Source organism: Typopeltis vanoorti, chromosome 2, assembly GCF_054136105.1.
Source record: "Typopeltis vanoorti isolate ZY-2024b chromosome 2, IOZ_Tvanoo_1.0, whole genome shotgun sequence".
Lineage (NCBI taxonomy): Eukaryota > Metazoa > Arthropoda > Arachnida > Uropygi > Thelyphonidae > Typopeltis > Typopeltis vanoorti.
This window is the reverse complement of record NC_143550.1, coordinates 63,788,845-63,803,796: the sequence shown is the minus strand read 5'-3', so window position 1 is coordinate 63,803,796 and position 14,952 is coordinate 63,788,845. Positions and strand designations below refer to the sequence as shown.

At 35.1% G+C, this 14,952-nt stretch overlaps 1 protein-coding gene across 8 annotated transcripts in view; it reads left to right on the top strand.

The window, feature by feature from the left end:
* LOC150109091 (phospholipase D1-like) overlaps positions 1 to 14,952 on the top strand; it is a 584,228-nt gene that overhangs the window by 203,792 nt on the left and 365,484 nt on the right. For 7 of the 8 annotated variants that reach the window (XM_090411563.1, XM_090411586.1, XM_090411560.1 and 4 more), the window contains one exon: positions 3,343 to 3,495. The exons of the other annotated variant lie outside the window; for it this stretch is intronic. In XM_090411563.1, coding sequence (XP_090267689.1) covers positions 3,343 to 3,495 — 153 coding nt within the window. The remainder of the gene's footprint in view (positions 1 to 3,342; positions 3,496 to 14,952) is intronic. 8 annotated transcript variants of the gene reach the window in all.

Genomic DNA, 14,952 nt, shown 5'->3' with positions numbered 1-14,952 from the left:
AAGTAAAACATTTCAGCTACTTAGGCACGATTTTTAGTGAAGATGGTAAATTAAATATGGAAATAGACAACAGAATTAACAGAGCTGGTATGGTATTAAGTCAATTGAATAAATTCATATGAAATAAGAGAGAAATTAGTCAGAACACTAAATTAGATGTATACAAGACAGTGTTCAAGACCAGTTTTAACTTATGGATCTGTGAGCTTGGTCAGAAGTAAAACACTTAACCAAAGACTAGAGACTGCAGATATGAGAGTCCTGAGAAAGATTAGAGGTGTGAACAGATGGCATGAATGGCAATATCATATTAAAAACGAGGATATTATAAAAGAACTTGACATTGTCAGTATCCAGGAATGCGTTAGTAGAGCTAATCTCAGGTGGTATGGTCACTTAAATAGAATGGGCGAGGAAAGATTAGCAAAACAAGTGTTCTCTGCCAGGTTGGCAGCAAAACGACCCAGAGGAAGACCACGATACAGGTGGATTGATACGGTACAAAGTGGCTTACATGATAGAAATATAAGATCTGATAATGTTGGAGTTTTAATGAGTAACAGACTGTTTTGGAGGAAAAATGTAGATAGGAAGTTAGTAATGATGTAAATTTTTCATGTAGTGCTGTCATATCCTGTACACCCCTTGAAGGTACAGGTCAGGAATTTGATGATGATGAATGCATGATCATAGCCATCTACAGTGGTATGGTCCCTTTAAACAGAAGGGGTGAAAACATTTTTAGCAAAACTGGTGTTTGATGCCAAGATGGCAGGGAAAAGACCAGAGGAAGACAAAATCTAGGTTGGTTGATTGATTCAGTTAGAATTGCTAAACGATAGAAATACGTTTAGCAATTCTAAACGTGTTTCTCTGACAGTATTGGGGTGCTGACAAGTGTTTGACTAATTTGGAAGAAAAATTATTGACAGGAGATTAATAATAATGTAAACTTAATCACAGGACTATTTTAGTATCCTGTACTTATCAGGAAATTGATGATATTTGAAAAGTCAGCATACTTGGAATCTTCTCAAAAATGACCCTCAGTTTGAATGTAATGTTGCTACTGATGAACACTGACAATTATTTTTGCTAAATAAGTTAAACACATTTTTTTGGAAAAAATCACCTTTATTTCTCAGCTTAGTCTTCATTGAGAACTACACATTTGGTTCAGTGAGTTTCCAATTTTTTCATCCCATCTGAAAAGTAGGATTTGTCAAATTGTGTAAAATAGTCATTGACAGCCTTGATGACATCCTCATTCAAAGAAAATTTTTTCCCACTGAGCCTTATTTTTAAGTTTGGGAACAAGAACTAGTCACACAGAGCCAGGTCTATAGAATATGGTGGATGTGGAACAATTCGAACTTCCATTCATGAAATTTTGCCATTACAACAGCCGATGTGCGGGACGGTGCATTGTGTTGATGAAAGAGCACTTTTTTGTGCACCAATCTCGGCCATTTTTTTTTTTCTTCAGTTCTTTTAAACGGTCCAACAATGACACATAATAAACTCCTGTTATTGTCTTATCCTTTTCCAAATAGTCTATCATGATAATTCCTTATGAATCCCAAAAAACAGTGGCCATCACCTTCCCAGCTAACAAAACGGTCTTCGCTTTTTTCTTTGCTTTTTCACTGGGCATTATCCACTGTTTTGACTGCTGCTTGGACTCAGGTGTGTAGTGATGTATCCAAGTTTCGTCTACAGTCACTAATTGGCACAAAAAATCCTGTGAATTGTGATAAAACATCGCCAAACACTGTGTTGAAATATTTTTTCGCATCCATTTTTGATCGATAGTCAATCAACAATCACGGCATCCATTGCCACAGCTTTTTCATGTGCGATTTTTGTGCAGGATATTATGCACCCATTTAGTTGAGATGCCTACAATCTCATGCACTTTCACTTGGCAGTCTTCCATAACGATACTATGGATTTTGTCATCAGTCAATTCCTTTGTAGTGACCTCAGTTGGCTGTTCAGAGCGCGTTTCATCTTCGATGGACTTACGACCACGTTTAAACCCATTTATCCAAAAATAAATAGTCTTTAATGCTGGTGCAGAGTCCCCATGAACTGCATCTAACTTGGCTTTGATTTGCACGGTTATCCACTTCTTCACAAAACTTGTTATTCTCCATTTTTATGAAAAATGTGAACACGGTCATTTTAAATTATTACCAAAAGAGAACTACGTGTTGCAAGTGGCTAAACTTTTGCCAGGGGTAATGATTCATACACTGGTATGAATGAATGAATTGTGTCGCTTTCTAATGAATTTTACCAAACTTTTCAAACAGCCCTTGTATTGATCTTGAAACCTTTTGTTTTCATTCTTGCTTTTGACACACACATTTTTATACAATTTTTTTTCTCTTGTTATATTTGGAAATTTTTTTTGACATATATATATTAAAGTATTACATCTCAGCATCTAAGAAATCGAGTTTTCTCATTTGTCTTTTTGTAACCAGTGAACAATTCAACTGTATACAAATCACAAATACATGCACCCATTGAATGCTACTGTCACATTGTGATGTTGCTCAAAAAAAAAAAAAAAAAAAAAAAGAAAATCTTTGATTTAGTATAGAAAGAGCAATTAGGTTAATTTTAATTATCCATCTCTCATTGTTTCACTTCACTCTCTCACATTAAAATATTTAATTGCTGATTTAATATTTTAAACATATTTTCATAGTCACTTCATCAGAACTTGCATCAGTAATACTCTCAATCTCTAAATATGCTAAAAATAAATAAATTCATTGCAGCTGTGCAATGCAACACTCCATCTTCATTCATCCTTCTGTCTTTTGGGATAGTCTGTCTTCTTATGTATTTCTCAAAGAGTACAGTTTGCAAGTTGTCATAATCAGTGTTTACAAGTTACTTTTTTTTCCTTGACTTTTTTTATCTATGGCATTAATGGGAATGCTATGGATAAAAAATTCCCCAATTCTCATTTTTGGGAATGTAATTAAAAAAATTCATGATCATGTTTCCATTATCTTGATCATTGTCATTCCATGAAATATCTGTGATTCTGTGCCATGATAATATGCAGAAACAGATGGGACAAATGTCCTTTTCAACTCTTTAAGTTTCTCCCCTTAAGTGTATATGTACAGTGTTCTGCTGTTACCTTATTTAGAGACAATCTTATATTTACATTGTCTGAGAGAAAAGAACTTCTGCTCTTCAACAGACCTCTCTTTCAGTAAAAAAATGCAAATTCAAGCTTAGTTTTTATGTTTTTTTTCCCTTTTTTTAATCTGTTCATGACCACAGCATGCTTATTCTGAATTTTCTGGTTTTTGCTTTAAGATGGATGATTGTCAAAGACACATTTGTGGCATATATGACACCTTCTGATGGACAAATAAAATTTGTTCTTCTCATGGATCAAGATTTTCAAGTAAAACGAGGGTTTCCTGAAACTGGTATGCATCACGTTGTAATTATTTCCAACCTCACCCGGTAAGCAATGCATGAATATAAAGATCTGTGATTTTTGAATATGTTATATGAATTATCCTCAAAAGTGATTTATTTCCTTTCATATTTTGAATATTATATATATATATATATATATATATATATCTTTTTTTTTAACTGACTGAAACCAAGAAAATAGATAAGTTAATTTAATGGAGCATGCAACATGTTTTGTCAAAACGACTTTTTCAGGTGTGGTAACACTTAAAGCAAATTTAAGAAAGCATAAAAACACCATACCATTATAATAACAGACTTCTAAACTGAAGTTAAGTTTGAATTGCCATTATAGTCCGTTCTATAGTTCTATTATTGTGCAAAATGCAAGCATGTGAGTTCACGCGTATGCCAGTATTTAATGGCATAACTATGCGTGTCAGGTAGACTATAACTGAGGTTGCTGTTGATGCAAGAAGGGTCTAGGACAATTTCTTTGGATTCAACTATGCGCCGTTCTACGTCATCATGACAAATGTAAACGTTTGATGTTGCATTCCAATCTACTCCATGTTGGTGGCCTTCATCATTTGTATTCACTGAAAATAAGACACGACTTGAGAGTGTGCTTGCTCTGATTCTGTTGTATAAAATGTCTCTCTGATGTTCCTCTAGCTGTTGGAGGATTGACTTCTCAGTCTGGCCATAGTATGGCCTCCCACAATCGCATATTATTTTATATACGCTGGGGAACTGAAAATGGTTATGAGCTTGTTTTGGGTGGCTTAGAACTGACCTTAGTTTTGGAAGAGGTGAAAAACAAATTTTTATATTAAATTTTTCCAGAATTCTTCCTAGTTTCCAGGAGAGTGAGCTGATGTACAGTAAAGAAATATAACCCTTGGTGTTTGTTGGGGATCTCTGTGTTGTTTCGAGGGTGCTGGTGTAAAATCTCTTGTGGTGAAAATAGTAATATTTTTCACCTATTTCGATTTATATGGGCCATAAAACACTTATAAATAAAAGCGTATGTAACTTCCTGTAAGCTAAATAATTTTGTAATATAATGTAAGAATAACTGAATGTAGAACCACAAGCAATTGCAACTGAAAAAGCTCAGACAGGATTAGGCTAGTAAAGTGAAGGTCAACAGGATTATGAGTTTTGTCACCAAAACCTAACGTAAACGTGGGTGATAGGGGCACTTCCAGCAAATCCAGAATTTTTTTTGGATATGATATAAAAGGCAGAGATTGAGGCTCGAAGACTCTCTTTTATTTTTTATTCCTGTGGCAAGCTTTTCAAGGAGTAATTTGCAAGACGACAACCACCAGATATGCCCGATCACAGCCGTTGCACAAGAAAGGAGCCAGCAGAATTCACTCTTAACTATTTTGGATTCAAGACTGTACAATGATATAGTGAACTTGTAAGTATATTGCTTTATGTTAATAGCCTAGATTGTGTGTACAGATGATGGATGTTGAATTTGTTTATCTAATGGCATAATCTGTTGAAGAGGTCAGAAAGCCGAACATCTGTTGAAGAGGTCAGAAAGCCGAACATCAGTTTGAATGTGCTTAAAAGAATACTGTAGACTTGAATAATGCTTGTGTTACAGAATGCTTAGAACGTGTATAGTATAATTGTGCCTTATATTAATTGTAATGAAAGAAGTAAGGTTGTGTGTGTGCTAAAATCCATCCACCTGTCTAATAAGTTGAGTGTGAATAATTTCTTTGTCTTAATGCTTTAAGTGAATTGTTTTAATGAATGTGTTGAGAATCAGGCATGTGATATGTCCTAATTCCTTTGTACATTAATTGTCTTAGTTAGAATAAACATGTTTGGTTTTGTTAATAGCTTGCCTGATCTTTGTTAGCCAATGCACTGCCTCATAAAAACAAATCGAACCTGTGTAACCTAAGTAAAGTAACAGCCACAACTGAGTAATTCGAAGTTGCTTGAGAAAAAATTGATTTAAGGATTATCATACGTGGTTAGTTAAGTTATTCTCTTGTATGTAATGGAAAGATAGAAAATTCTTTTACACGATCCTTAATGGCGCAGTCATTTACAAAAATAAATATTTAAGGATTAATACATTTGAATTATAGCAACGTATATTAAGGATTTGGTCCCAGCCAGAGGCTTTTCCTAAGTCTACGATTAGGATATCAGTAAGATCATAGACTGTTGCAGCCTTTCTACCTCCTGTCTAATTATCGAGCGTAATTCCTCCAGGTCAGTAGGTTTTATTTCTTTTGGGATGGTTATCTCATTTTCAGTTATATGTTTGATGCTAAGCGCATTTCCTCATTCCTCCTACTTTTCCTTACGATCTTTAATGGTCTTTCCCTTAAATGTACTCAAGCTAACAAAGATCAGGCAAGCTATTAACAAAACCAAACATGTTTATTCTCACACTTAACTTCACAAGAGGAATCGTTTGTCTATTTTATTACATGAACTTGGCTGTCGTTAGAAGTGGGACAAATGACTCCAAGTTTCTCCTCTCTCTCTCCTTCACAGCAAGGTAACATTTCTCTAGATTAGTGATCCTCTTTTTGTATGCAGTCTTCTTTAGTTCATCTTAAATGATCCTTAATGGCACAGTCATTTACAAAACTAAATTTTTATGGATTAAATGTACAAAAAACCTGAAGGAACTTTTATCTTAAGTTTAGTTTTATGTTTGAAGATGATCATTGGTTTTAACTTGGTTCCATCAGCCAAACATGACAACACAACCATAAACCTTGTTTTTTCATGACCTGTACTTCGAACTAGCACACCCTTACTACTTTTAGACTCCACTGTTTTATTGCTTATCATATCAAAGCTCATAGGAGTTTCATCCATATTTCCAATATTTGACAATAGAAATTTATGTTCTTGTCTCAACTGAATAATAAATTTATGGAAACTAGCAAGTTTGTGGTCAAGATCTGCATAAAACGATTACACCATCCTGAAGTAGCTTGAAATTCTATACTTTCATCCAGATTCAATCTTGACCATTGTAGTGCTTATGCTCTAATCATATTTCTTGTAACAAGATAACCATTCTGCCTTTGTTTGAATACCCATTCTGCAACGTGATTTTCCTGTTGTGGCCATCGGGTGATCCTCATTCTCATCTCACATTTTTTCTTTGGCAAGTTTTTTAAAACATCTTCTTTCTTCCTCCATTCTCTTACCATCTTCTTGGTTATGTCAAACTTTCTTGCAGCAACACAGTTATTAGTTTGCTTTGCCGTTTCAATTACCCTTATTTTAATCTAGCGTCATGCTTTCTTTGTTTTGTTGCTGGTTCCATGATTTTAAATGATAACAATTTTAATAATCCTAAATTTTAAAAAAATGCAAAATTAATAATTAAAATTGGGGCTATTCACTTTTAATTAGAGTAATTCACATAAATACTAAATCTGTGCTATCCAAAAAAAAAACAAACAGATATGCATAGATATAAAAATAATGGAGATAACAAGAATACCTATTGTTGCATTAATACAAGAAATTGAGGGGGGGGGTTGTCTTATACAACTGACATAAGCTTAAAACCCTAAAAATAGCCTAAAATTTTGTCCTCGTTCTATATGCCGACATATATGGTATATATATTACTTATTTATTCATTTATTTATTTTTTAGTACAGATGTGATAAAAATGAAATACTTGTAAAATAAATGCAAGTTAACCAGTCATTATTACCTGGCTTTAAAGAATGTCGAACTATGGATTCACATATTCATTCTGTGATTTTGTGCTTCCATGACTTGCCTAACAATACTTTTGGTTTGTTTAATGAGAGTACTTAACATATTCTTTAATCTCTGAGTATTTTTTTAAATGCAAGAAGTGAAATGGTATTTATAGTTTTAGCTTTCATAACTCAAAAAAATCATTGTCCTCTTTATTTAATCAATAGAATTGTTCCTTAGCATGGTGCAATTTTTTCTTAATAGAGTTTTTGTGTGAAACACAGTGTTTTTTGGCCTAGCAGCACATTCATTAAATATATGGTGAATTTAAAAATGCTGATGTAAAATTTGTGATTTTTGTCTGTTTTATTGTGTTTTTTCCTTAGAAAATTAGTGTTTTATAGTGTATTGGTTTAGTATTTTATAACATATTTTTATTAAGGTATTTCATCAATAAGTTTAAAATAGTGCCAAAAATGCACAAGAAAAGTGATGCTAAAAAGAACATTGCAGGCGAGAACAAGAAGGCTAGCCCCACTAATGAGGTTATTGGAGTTGTGAAGGAGGTTAATGAAAAATAGTTAATCTCCAAAATAGCAAAATTAAAACAGATCATCAGAGAAACGATCAGGGAATGACAAAAAGTTGAGAGGTGTTTAAATGAGCATGGGAAGTAAATGAAAATTAAGCAGTAAAATAAAAAACAACAAAACACAGAAACAGATAAATCAGGAAGTAATGGAAATCAGATAAGTGACATTAGTAAAAAGAAAGAAGTTATTTGGTAGTGTGACTCTATAATAAAACATGCTATTGATGAGCGAGTTATAACCTTGAGTTTTCCTGGAGAATATAAAGGAAGCCATTCAAAAACAGAAAAGTAAATGAAATCCAATTGTAGTAGGTACTAATGACTTAACTAGCAATAAGTTCAGTATGAGAGAGGATATGAAAGGGTTCTTGGAAGAGGCGAGAGTGAAGAGTAAGAAAGTGAAAATCGTCAGTATTTTACCTCAATGTGAATAAAAATTAATTAAGAAAAAGGGCTATGATGCAAACGATCGAATGCATAGGCTGTGTAGAAGAAATGGATGCAAGTTTTTGAATGTGTAGAGTGAGTTTGAGGGAAGATTGGATTTGTATAAGAGGGACGGCCTACACCTGCATGCATTTGGTATCAGGAGTCTAAAAAAACTAATAACTGGTATGAGCCCTAACAGAGAGTCAGGGAAACTAAATTATAAAGGGAGGAATGGTGAGAATGTGAGTGTAAGAGCGGCAGTGTTATATAACCGTGTTAATGATGGGAATGGGCTTTATCATGGAAATGTTGATGAGGAGAGAACGATTTCCACTTTGTCTTCGTCTGGTTTGGGCCCATCAAACGTGTGCAAAGATGTCTACGTGTATAAGACACTAGAGAAAAATAGAGATATGCAAGTTTTTCAATTGTCATGCAGACTACAGACAAAAGTATACAAAAGAACGTGAAGGTAGATTATTATGTCTGTAAACGAATGCTAGGTGTATCAGAAACAAAATGATAGAGTTTGTTGCCTTAGTCAATATGTTCAGACCTCAGATTGTAGGCATTAGTGAGATGTGGCTATCGGAATCAGACATACTATCTGCTATCGAGTGTAAAAGGTACAGTATTTTTAGGGAGGATTGGAAAGGAGGGGCATGCTGCTAATAATTTCAGATAACTTGAATCCAGTTAGAGTTGAGACCTATGACTGCAATACTATTAACAATTTTTCATGTGATGTGAGGTGGAATCTAACAAGATCAATTACATAGTGGGGTGTTGCTACAGGCCTGGTGGATCAATTGTGAGTGATGAAGAAATGCATCACAAAATAGAAAAGATGAGTGTGAAAAGAGTAATCATAATGGGAGACTTTAATTATCCAAATATTGATTGGGTAGCAGTAGAATCTCATGAGAAGAATGAAAATGCATTTATTGCGCTGTTGCAGTACAACCTCTTAACTATTCTGCCTCCAGTTGGTGAGAATGATTATGTGGTACTCACTTGGGAAGTGACTAAGTTTATAAATGTTTCAATCAGAAAAGGTTACATGCTGAACTACAAAGTAGGAAATTATGACCAACTGAAGAGTATATACTGAGTTCAGTGGAATGGAATCGGTTGCTGGATGGGAAGAATATCGACAGTGTATGGGAAGCATTTAAACAATACTTAAATGATGCGATATCAGAGTGTGTCCCGAGAGTTTGAAGAATAAATAGGGTAGGAGTTAAATGGATGTTTAATCTTTTGAAGCAAGAGATTTGTAAGAAAAAGTATCATATGGAAGGAATACTGTATGCATAAGGATGATGTCCATTATGAAAATTATAAGCTGCAGGCTAGAATAGTCACAACAGTTGTACGAAAAGCAAAGTCCGAGTATGAAAAGAAACTGGCTCTGCATGCTAAAGACAACCTACAAGAATTTTATCAATATGCTGTGAGTAAAAGAAAGAATGAATATGAAAGAATAATTCTTCTAAATGTTGAAGAGGTTGTTCAACTAATGAGTGCCCATTTTGTTGAAAGTTATCAACCTGGTGAACATGACTTTGAGCTCACTGCTACCGCTTCACTGGATGAAGAAACTCAGATGTATGAGAATGACGTATTAGAGCTGTTGCACGAACTGAATAAGAATTCAGCAATGGGGGACTGATAGGATATCAGCATGTGTGATAAAAGAATGTTCAGCTGAACTGGCTATTTTTTTGACCAGGCTGTTTAATATGAGTCTAAGAACAGAGAAGATTCCTCTGGAATGGAAAGAATGTATGGTAATTCCATTGCACAAGAGCTGTTCAAAGACCAATGTATCCAACTATCGACCAGTTAGTATCCAGGAGTGGTGGTGAAGATTTTGGAAAAATTGGTTAGGGCTTGCCTTCAGAAATGGGCTGACAGTGAACTTCTACTTTGCAATGAGCAACATGGGTTTACTAAGGGAAGGTCATATTTTAGCAACTTGCTCACATTCTATAACAATATTACCATTGAACTAGACAAGGGGAATGGATACACCATGATACTTTGGGAGTTTGCTAAGGCTTTTGACAGAATACAGCATGATAAATTGGAAAATAGGAGTTTGGATTATACATATATTAGTATGGATAAGAGGATGGCCGACTGACAAATATCAAAAAGTGGTATACAGGAGATGTGAGTCTGCAAGATCTAAGGTAACTGATGATGTACTACAAGGATCAGTGCTTGGTCCACTGTTATTCAGTCTGTACATTAATGATATTGAGAAGGATTTTACAAGCAACATACAGCTATTTCCTGATAATTCAAAGATATGAAGGGTAATCAGGAATGCTGCTGATATGCAGTACTTGAAGAATGATTTGAAAAGGCTGGAATTGTGGGCATGGGAAAATGGATGCGAGTTCAGTGTCAGTAAATGTAAAGTCATTCACTTCGACGTGATTAGATATCCAATGTCGTATATTGGTGGGATTTTATGCTAGAAGAAACTGATGAGGCTAGGGATCTTGGAGTGTTAGTAGATAGTAAGTTGAAATTCATGGATTATGTAGCAAGATTGCAAATGCAACTCAAAAGATAATTGCAATGCTGAAACGAATCTTCACATGTAAAGATAAGAAAGACCTCACTTGGACTATTCTGCACAGGTCTGGTCTCCTAGTTTTCATTGTGATTCTGATAGAGTGGAGAGAGAGAGTGCAAAGGAGAGTGTTAAAAATGATATCAGGATTGTGGAATACTGATTATGAAGACAGATTGAGAATTTGTAGACTTCAGAGACACTAGCAAACAGGAGACAGAAGTGTGATGTGATTGAAATTTTAAACTTCTGAAAAGATCACAGAGGATTTCAATTGATGGAATTTTTCAATTTATGGAGGGTGGGGAAAGGACTAGATGGCATCCTTGGAAGATGAGAATGAATGCTGCTAAGAAGAGGGGATAAGGACTAGATTTTTCTCTCATAGGGTGGTGTTTTCATTGGAATGGATTGCAATTGGATGTTGTGAGATGCAAGCAGTGTGAATGAATTCAAGAATAAATATGATAGCTGGTGCCTGTAGTATGTGGCCTCCCTCGATGAGTCCCTGACTCCCTGGAGGTCTCTATTAATAATAATAATACAGATAACCCTCGGATGTTAGGTTCCACAGAAATGCCGCGTTATGTAAATCGCATTATGCAAGACTCAGATCACACAGAAAAAGTAGGGTTCTTTTCCAAAATAGTTTTTTTTTATTATTATTATTACTATTATATAAACAACAATGACATATCCCACAAAAAATATTTTTATTTAATTCAAGTAATTCATGTACGTTAAGAAAATATATAAACTATGAAATAAATACATAGTATAAATTTCTAAAAATATAAATTATACGTAAACTTCATTGCACATAATGCATAAACGTTTTAGGCAAAATAAAATAAAGTGCATATTTTAATCGTCATCAGTCTTCAAACCGAACACTTCGTAAATGTTCTTTATTTACGAGGGGCCGGACGTCGTCATCACTTGAAAGCTCTTGGACATCATTAGTATAATTCTCATTGAATACTTCGGCTGGTTTAGTTAATAGAGAGGTCAGTAATAAGACCTTCCTTACCACTATGCTGCAATTTTTTATTAAGTTCATAATATGGAGATAAACAAATATCCAGCTGTCTCCTGAATTTTCCGGAGTGCTCCATTGAGGGATCATTACCTGTAAAATAACATCCTAACTTTCTAGCCAAGTCCAATCCATCTGCTAATTTGTTTAAATTGAATTCTCTAACGGATTCATCACAATCAGAATCTTCGGCACAACTTTCCCTGCCATTTGGTTCAACATCATCTATTAATTGTACCAGTTCCTCCTCATTTAAATCAGTTTTTGCCATCAGTTAATTCACTAATTTCGTTTTCAACCATGTCACAAAAGCCCTCTAAGTGGCCATTACTATAAAAATTAATTTTTTACATTAAACAGCATTACATATTGTGTGTAACTCACCAAAAAATAAAGTGAGATTAACACACTTATAATTTTTAATGTGCTTTCCTGGCAGAAAACTAAGACAATTTTTGACAGTCAATTTTATATGGAACAATTGACCTACATATGTGCTAAAGGGTATTTCCCCTAATTGCCACTTATAGCTACATTCACGATACAGGCAGATGCAAATTTAATGAATATAAAATTTGATTTTTAATTTGCATGGTGAAAAATATATGAAAAGATAAAGGGTTACTATAATTTGTAGACTGTGTTTTTATTGAAACCGCATTGTATAAGTACCACGTTGAACAAGGGTTACTACAATTTGTAGACCGCGTTGTATAAGTACCGCGTTATATGAAGGTTACCTGTAATAATAATATTGTTACCTGGGTTCTGTGGGGATGAAGAGACATTTGAAGATTTGGCAGATTTATTTATTTCGTATCCAAACACAAGTTGTACAGTAGTAAGTAAGTGGTATAACATTATTTGCAACATTATTAGGATAGATTACAAATGAGAACAGCTTAACAATGCTACCAACCAAGACATCTATACACGTCAAGATTACCATGGATGCGAAGTGCATATTAAAATTGTAATGCCATTGATATTACATTGAAATATATGATGGATACGAAGCGTATGAGGATGCGTATTTTATCCATAATGGCCGGAAATTTGGTTAAATTTGATAGGTAAATTATACAGGGAATAATAAGTAAAATATGAAAAAAGAAGCTATACATAAGTTATATATTATAAATATGGTCAGATGTTCCTCCATTATCTTGCACAATCAATTGCTCTTTCTGTGCAGGATATAAGGTCCTCTTTTGTGCAAGGTGATTGAAGAAAGGAGGTGTTCCATGGACTGGGTTGCCTCATACAATTATCTGGTCCATTGAGGTAATGCCATTTGATGAGGTTTTCTTTGCAGCGTCCTGTTGTTCGAATTCTGTTGAGACTTTTCCAAGTATTCTGGTCCAAGTGGGCACCACATGGAAGATGTTCGGCTGTTGGAATACCAGTATTATTCTCAGGGTATAGTGTAAGCCATTGTTGAAGTCTTGTCTCTGGACAGTTTTTAGATGGTTCAGCAATTGCTAGGAAGCTATGTTGGGATCTTAGTCTTTGGGGCACTGTGGTCTGGCTGAATAGTGGGTGGCGTTCTTCATTCATTTGTCTTCTTCTTTCGTCAGCTGAGAATGCAGATCTTAGAGTTGAAGATCTGCATTCTCAGAACCAGTGAAATACCAGCCAAAGTATACAGGTCTTTTGGTGGTGTTGGTTTGAGGCATCCTGTAATTAAGCGGCAGCTTTCATTCAATGCTGAGCCCAGTTTTTCAGCATGGCAGGATCTGGACCATACCGGGCAGGCATATTCAGCATAAAAATAGCAAAGGGCCAAGGCAGAAGATCTCAGTGTGCTAGGGTCTGCACCCCATTTGGAGGTAAGCTTTCAAGAAACAACATACTATGTTGTTTCTTGCATTCACTTTTGCCTTTGTTTTTTCTGTGTGTGTGTGTGTGTGTGTGTGTGCTTTATATGAAAGGGTGCGATCGAGAATCACACCAAGGTAGATCGGGTTCCAGGAATGTCTGAATCAGAGCCTTCCCAAGAAATCCGTAGCTTCCTTATTGTTAAGGTGGAAAAGGCCAGTCTGGGTTTTCAAGGGGTTTGGTTTTAATTGATTGTTGCTATAATATGTGGTTAGACTATTTAAGCCAAGTGATAGAGTAGTTTCCAAGAGTGATTGGATCAGGAGAACAAGGTGATAGTCTCTAGTTATTCTGTATATTTTATTCCTGAATGTGAGATGATTTATGGTATCATATGTTGCAGTTAGGTCTACAAAGACTGCTCCTGTGGGTAGTTTTTGCTCATAACCATTTTCTATATATTGAGTGAGGTTTAGAATTTGTGATGTACAGGATTTGCCTGGTCTAAAACCAGCCTGTTCAGCAATAAGATGGGGGTTCAATTAGGGGTTGTAGCCTATTCAAAATTAATCGTTCATAGAGTTTGAAGAGGTTGCCGAGTATTAATATAGGTCTGTAATTTTTTGCCTTCATTGGCATTTTCCCTAGTTTCAGAAAGGCCACCACTTTAGCATGCTTCCAGATAGTTGGTATCCTTAGGGTTCTGAGACAGGTTTTGTATAGTTTTAATAATCACTCTTTAGTCCTGGATCCAAAATGTTTAATTTGTTCATTACAGATATCATCAAGGCTTGCAGATTTTCTAGGTTTTAATAGGTTTATGGCAGCACTGAGTTCGGTGATGGTAAAATCTGAGTTAATCATATTTTGTTCCTCCCTTGGGATTCTAAATATCTTATTTTTTGGTGCTTTTTAGGGAATTTTCCATTCGCCAGCAGCTGGTGAGCAATTTGATTAGCTGTTACCTGTGGATGGCTTAGTGAAATCCTTCCCAATTCTGTTGATAAAGTTCCATGCCTTTCTGCTATAATGGGTCATATCAAGAGCTTCTATTTCTTTTTTCCACGAGGAATGCATTTCCTTTGCCATATTGGAGCATAATTTTTCTCCTGCTTGGATAGTCTCCTCTGAGAAGGGGTTGGTTTTATAAAGTTGTAAGTAATTAGCATACTGGGCTTGTATGTCACTGGAAAGGCCTGGAATATAGTTTGTGCAGCATCCTCTGGGGATGTGTTTTGTGGAGATTTTCCTCTGTAATTTTATGAATTTGGGATACTCTTTGAGGGTTTGGAGGAACTGGTTCTATGGAGCAGTCAAGATCTTCCATGAAACCCT